This window comes from Entamoeba dispar, genomic scaffold, assembly GCF_000209125.1.
Source record: "Entamoeba dispar SAW760 scf_1105229459691 genomic scaffold, whole genome shotgun sequence".
Classification (NCBI taxonomy): Eukaryota; Evosea; order Mastigamoebida; family Endamoebidae; genus Entamoeba; species Entamoeba dispar.
Window position 1 is genome coordinate 918 of NW_001853819.1, and position 6,128 is coordinate 7,045.

At 25.0% G+C, this 6,128-nt stretch overlaps 4 protein-coding genes across 4 annotated transcripts in view, besides 12 other annotated features; 2 read left to right on the forward strand and 2 right to left on the reverse strand.

Moving 5' to 3' along the window:
* Nucleotides 1-143: 143 nt before the first annotated feature.
* Nucleotides 144-175: a sequence feature (AT_rich).
* Nucleotides 176-223: a microsatellite.
* Nucleotides 224-304: 81 nt separating this feature from the next.
* Nucleotides 305-471: a microsatellite.
* Nucleotides 368-547: a microsatellite.
* Nucleotides 438-626: a microsatellite.
* Nucleotides 627-633: 7 nt separating this feature from the next.
* Nucleotides 634-662: a sequence feature (AT_rich).
* A 96-nt stretch (nt 663-758) lies between these two features.
* Nucleotides 759-864: a microsatellite.
* A 59-nt stretch (nt 865-923) lies between these two features.
* Nucleotides 924-1,018: a sequence feature (AT_rich).
* A 176-nt stretch (nt 1,019-1,194) lies between these two features.
* EDI_277670 (uncharacterized protein) lies at nt 1,195-2,181 on the forward strand (the record flags this gene model as incomplete). Its single annotated transcript, XM_001736038.1, has 1 exon — nt 1,195-2,181. One exon carries the CDS (start codon nt 1,195-1,197, stop codon nt 2,179-2,181), a length of 987 nt encoding a protein of 328 aa, XP_001736090.1.
* Nucleotides 1,939-1,969: a sequence feature (AT_rich).
* Nucleotides 2,182-2,188: 7 nt separating the features above from the next.
* Nucleotides 2,189-2,253: a sequence feature (AT_rich).
* A 10-nt stretch (nt 2,254-2,263) lies between these two features.
* EDI_277680 (uncharacterized protein) lies at nt 2,264-2,908 on the forward strand (the record flags this gene model as incomplete). Its single annotated transcript, XM_001736039.1, has 2 exons — nt 2,264-2,501; nt 2,559-2,908. 2 exons carry the CDS (start codon nt 2,264-2,266, stop codon nt 2,906-2,908), a joined length of 588 nt encoding a protein of 195 aa, XP_001736091.1.
* Nucleotides 2,507-2,600: a sequence feature (AT_rich).
* Nucleotides 2,670-2,733: a sequence feature (AT_rich).
* Nucleotides 2,909-2,956: 48 nt separating the features above from the next.
* Nucleotides 2,957-4,429, reverse strand: EDI_277690 (coiled-coil domain-containing protein, putative; the record flags this gene model as incomplete). Its single annotated transcript, XM_001736040.1, has 1 exon — nt 2,957-4,429. The coding sequence occupies one exon, from the start codon at nt 4,427-4,429 to the stop codon at nt 2,957-2,959; it is 1,473 nt and encodes a 490-aa protein (XP_001736092.1).
* Nucleotides 4,430-4,537: 108 nt separating this feature from the next.
* The window catches only part of EDI_277700 (rap GTPase-activating protein, putative), a gene marked incomplete at both ends in the record, with an annotated part of 1,710 nt that continues 119 nt past the window's right edge, over nt 4,538-6,128 (reverse strand). The window contains one exon of the mRNA XM_001733272.1: nt 4,538-6,128. This exon is cut by the window's right edge and continues 119 nt beyond it. Coding sequence (XP_001733324.1) covers nt 4,538-6,128 — 1,591 coding nt within the window.

Consider the following 6,128-nt stretch of genomic DNA (forward strand, 5'->3'; position numbering starts at 1 on the left):
CTTATTATTTCTTTATCATTTATTATCATTCATTTAATTTTTCTATCTTCTATCTATATCATATGAAATTAATACTTATTATTTATCATATATTGCATATCATATAATAATCACATCTATAACTGACTATATAATAAACACTGATAATAAATAATATATATAAATAAAAATTATAAAAATAAAAATAAATAAAATATTATATCATAAAATAAAGTTAAATAAATTGCATCAATAAATTAAACGCTTTTTTATTACATATTTCTAATTTCTGTAATAAAAAAATACACCATTATTCCATCATTCTTTTCATCCTTTATTATCTCTTTTTAAATTACTACTTTTTATATTCTTTCATTTTATATTCTCATTTTTTTCTTTTATTCTTTTCATCTTCTTCTACTTCTTAATTTCACTTTTTTCTTTTATATCATTCTTTCTCTTCATTTTTCTCTTATTTCCTTTTTTTTCGTTGCCTATTTATTATAATATTATTCTTTTATCACTTCTTTTATATTCTTCTTTCATTCATTTATTATTATTTCTTTCTAATTCATTTGTGTTTTCTTTTCAATATTCTTTCTAGTTGTTCGTTTGGTATTTTTATTCTTTTTTCTTTTTGTGTTTTTGATTTCCATTAAAATTTTAAATAAACTTTATTATTTCTTTCTTACATTCACCTCTTGCATGTTAACCATAAATATAGCAGTTTCTTGGTTTATACGTTCTACCTCTTCATAATAATTTAGGACATATAGATCTAGAATAAAATAAGAAGATAACCAAAAAGAAGAAAATTCAATAATATTACAATCATTTCAAATTAAAATAAAAACAAAAGAACGAAAAGTATGATATAATAAAATAGTCATAATATCACTATTTTTTAGTGTTACCAGTTTTCTTATATTTTACTCTTCTTTTGCTAATATAATAATTTCAATAATTTCTGTTTTCTATTCAAATTTCATTATTTTTGTTTTAATATTCTATTTATATGATATTTAATTATTTAATAAAAGTTTTTAGTGCTCATGTAACAACAGTTATATCGTACATTTACAACAATTATTTCTTCAACTGACAAGAACTCAATTCTTAGTAAATATTCTAAAAGAATATTTTATAGAGTTATTTATTAAGAAAGAATAAACTTTGAAAAATAAAAAATCAAAGAAAAAACTCAAAAAAGGTAATATGAAATCACTACATCATTTGATTACTGATGAAATTGATGATAATGATTATTTAAGAATTATATTTGATATTTCACATTCTTTTCAACGTGAAGAACTTGTAATTGTTCCACGAACAAAAGGTGGATTTTCATATGGATATGTTGATTCAATGAAACAAGAAAATCGATGTCCATTCAATTATAATTATGAACACAACTCAGTGTTTTGGGCAATTAAATTTTATCATACTGACACAAAAACATCTCGTAAAATAGTACCTGCATCAAAAATAGGTAAACTATCAAGTATTCCAAGAAAGCCAAATGGGGATGAGGGTGAGCTCAGTCCTGAGGAATATAGACATGTAGTATATGATGAAGAAGCTGTTCTTCAATCAACGACTGTCGTTTGCCCAAGTATTAATGGTGGGTTAATCTATTGTATTGGTGTTTTACCTAAGCCAATAAAATGTAAATGTGGAGACCATATGATTGATGGATTAATTGTTGAGAATGGTGTCCAAGAAATGGCATTTCCCTTAAGTACTGTTGGAGTTATATTAACTGAAGATTTAAGAAAACGAATTGTAATTGATGGTGCTGATGTTGCTTATTACAATAGCCATGGAAATACATTTGAAGTTAATCCTCTTCTCAATGCCATTGATTATTATGAAAAGAAAAATTATGAAGTGACAATTATTATTGATTCAAGGACCTTAAAAACTCTTAAGAAACAAAATACAACCCCTCCAAATAAAAGCTTAAATAAACTAATTAAAAAAAATATAATTACATCAACAAATACTTCTACAAGTAGTTATAGTATTGAATATGCTATTTCAAAACGTGCAGTTGTTTTATCAAATGAGAAACATCGAGACAAAATATCTTCTACAAATCAAAAAGAAGAAATTGATGAATGGTTAAAAGATCACCAAATTTCATTTGTGTTTGTTAACAATTTATTTATTCCAAATCCTGATTTTAAATATCCATTTAACTGATTCTTTCTATTTTTTTTTTATTTTAAAAACTAAAAATATTAATAACAAAAAAAAAAGAAAACTAATAAATTTGAAAGTAATAATGGGTCTATTCTCTGTTATAACAAGATACAATTTAGTTGCTTTTCTTTGTGCTTGTTTTTCAATAGTTGCATTTATCCTTAATACACTTTCTTTTTTCTTACCATGGGTTGAAAATAAAGATTATCTCAAAGAAGAAGCAATGTGCAATTCAATTTTTCCACCATTTAATGGTATTTCAATACAACCTTCATGTGTTAAAACACACGTTTGGGATGATAGTATCTTCCAAGTTGCTAGTTTGATTTTTTAAATAAATAAATATTTTAAAAGAATATAATATTCACAATAAATAGATTATATAACAAGTGTTTTATTATTTATTACATTAATTATTACTTTCATTTCAATTCTATTTGATTGTTCCCAAATGAATAAACGTAAATGTATTTGTTTAATTCTTCCACAAAAATTAAAATATTTAAGTATTTTATCATTCTTTATTAATTTTGTTTCATTAAATATATTTATGTTCTTATTCTTTAAAGATACACAAAAATTAACTGAAGCAACAGGTGGATCATTAGTTGAAGTTTCATGGGGATTTTGGTGTAGTTTCTTTTCTTCATTAATTCTTCTTCTTGCAGGATTTATTAATGTTTCTTTCTCCTCTCCTCCAATTCAAAAACGAATTTTTATTTCTTAATTAACTAAAATATCCTTATTTAAAAACAAAAAAAGAGATAACTTGAATTTAATTAATAATTTCTTTACACTTTTGTTTTTGTTGTTCATTTAATGTAATAAATGGTGGAATATCAAATGTAACAGGTCTTAATTTTTCTGGTCTACATTCTTTTGGAAAATCAAGTAAAACTTCAATAACATCTAATGATAATATATCTGCATTACATCCTAATAATTCTATAATATTTGGTTTTGTTCTACCTAAGTCTCCATGTACAAATTCTTTAATATAAGTACCTGCTTGTGTTTCTAATTCTAATAATCCAAAATGTTCATCAATTGGATGTAAATCTAATGAATATATCATTCTTTCTCTTGTTAATAATGATCTTCTATGTAATACTCTAATAGGTGTTTTTTGTTGAATTAATAAATCTTTTATTTTTAATTCTTTCATTGATTCTGCCCATATTAATGCTAAATATCTTTTTCTTTTCTCTCTTTCTCCTTTTTTAATTATATCAATGTCTTTAACTTCTATTGCTTGAAGATGCATTACTTGAATTGCTGGTGATTTATTAATTTCTTCTTGTATTTGAGCATATAATTCTATTGGTAATGAAACTTTTCTTGGATTATGTAATTCAAAAACAAATGGTCTTCCATTTCCTAACATTCTAACATCAACATCTTCTCTTCCAGATGCAATCATAAAATATTCATCACATTCAAAATATTTCTTTAATACCTCACCTATTTCTTTTGTAATAGAATGTTCATGCATTTCTTTTCCTTGAATAACCCATTGTGATTGACTTAATTGTCTTGAGTATTTTCTATATCTTCCACCAATATAAATATAATCTCTTTCAAATATAAATCTATACTTTCCTGGATCTTCTTCATTTCTAATAGGTGGAATAGTAAATGATTCTTCAAATACTTTTAATGGAATATTTTCAATGACATTCATTGCTATTGTTGATGTTAATGTTTCCATTCTTTTTCTCTTTTTTCCAACTGATATTTCAATGAGTTTATCCCCATCTTCTCTTAATTGTTGATGAGTAAATTCAATTGTTAATTTTAATGGTGATTCCAATTCACATTTCCAATCTTTAATTTTATTCATTAAAATAAATCTTAATGTATCTTTTAGCCTAAAAGGAGAATAATTCTTTGATGGAAATGTTCTTGTTATATATCTACATAATGCTATTTCTCTAACAAAAATAGCTTGTGGAAATGATGTATTAATATAAAATGTTCCTTCATAAATATGTCCTGATTCTTTTAATGCCTCATGTATTCGTTCAACTATTTCATCACTTTGAAAATAAATAGACATATTAAAACAAATAACACAATTGGTCTTTGGATGGACAACCTCTCTTTTTTCTGCTTGAAATAAATTATTTATAATTTCTTCCATACTTTGTGAGTAGTATCGTTCTCCTATTCTAAACGAAAACCTTGCAACACAATAAATACATAATTTTCCTTCACAATATAAATCAAGTAACTGTCCAAGCAATGACATTAAATAATCTTTTCTAACTTCTTTTTCTTTAAAAAATTTAAAAAAGGGTTTTTACTTATAAAAGAAAAAAGAAAGAAAATAAATAACTCATTCTTCATTATTTCTTTATCAATTCGTTACACTTGAAATCATCACTTCTAATAATCCTTTTTGCGCAACTCTTTGAGACTTAATAAATTGAGGAGATTCAAGAGATGCACGTTCTCCATTAATTGTTTTACATAATAACCAATCAACAAATGAACGATCTCTTGGGAAATACTTTTCTGGTGGAAAGTGTGGAAGAAAACCTTGAACAGCAGATTTACAACAAACACAAACCCGATATAAAGGAACACCTTTTATAATCACAGGAGAAACAATAATAAAGACATGATTAAATTGAGTAATAAATGAATTTAAATCAATTTCATCATCCTTTTTATTGTTAGTCTCTTTAAATATAATTACACAAACATCATTACCAATGTGACGTTTTTTAGCTAAATGTTGTTCATCACTTGCTTCGTGTTGTAACATTGTTGATACATGAAACATAATATCAATTCCTTTGAAGGAAGAAATAATTGAATGTGTTCCTGTTGTATTAGTTTGAACATCTAATCCACCTCTATACCCATTATAACCTTTAAGAACAATTGTTTTACCTATTAAATTAAAGAATTCTTGACAAAGAGGAGAAGTTGTAGTATTTGATAAAAATTGTTGTTCAAGTTTCTGACCTTGAGTAGCAACAACTAATCCAAACTTATAAGCAGGACATTTATTTCTTGATTCATATTCAATTAGTTTTGGCCAAATCTCTTTTCCACATTCTTTCATTTTAACTTGTTCTTTTTTTAATCCATATACATTCATTATCTCACTATCTATATCTCGTATGTCTTTGATATATGTTTTCACTGTTCCAAACTGAGAAATAACAACTGCTTTTTTTAAACCACCAACTTCATCTCCTACAACAATAAGTATTGGGCCAGTTGGTGTTTTTACTGTATTATAAAATGCTCGTTTATTAACGCTTGGAATGATTCCTTCTTCAATGGGCTTTTCAAAATATTTCTCATTAAATATTGGAACATCTTCATTTAATAAAGAACCAATATCATCTTTACTTAATTCAAAATGGTATCCTTCTTTGCATTTAGAATCAATAATTCCTTTTGGATTACAGTCATCAGTAAATGATTCAAATGGTTGAATATTTTGTTTACACCAATCATCTCCATCATCTTCGATTTCACATTCTATAGGTAATATATTATTAATCATTTGATATTTTGTAATATATAAAGAACAATATAATATTCCATTTCCTCCTTTAATTGGTAATTCTTTACTTACCCATTGACTATCAGGAATATCAAACAAATTAATAGAAACTGAACCTAATGTAGTATTAGTTCCAACCATTTTCCAGTCTTTAATTTGAATATTAATATTATTAGCATTTTTAAATGAAAATGAAAAAGTACTATTCCAGAAAGGGTCTCCTTTCTTTTTCCAAACTGTAGTTTCAAGAATTTGTTTTCCAACAGAAGCTTGTGCATAAACTGATATTTTTTCTTTTTCATTAATGAATCCTTTAGTTTTTTGGATATTAACATCAAGTCGGTTTTGGTATCTACAAACATATAATGGAGTATCCATTTCTTCAACTGTTAAAATAACATTTCCTAATAATAATTTTTTTTGTGTT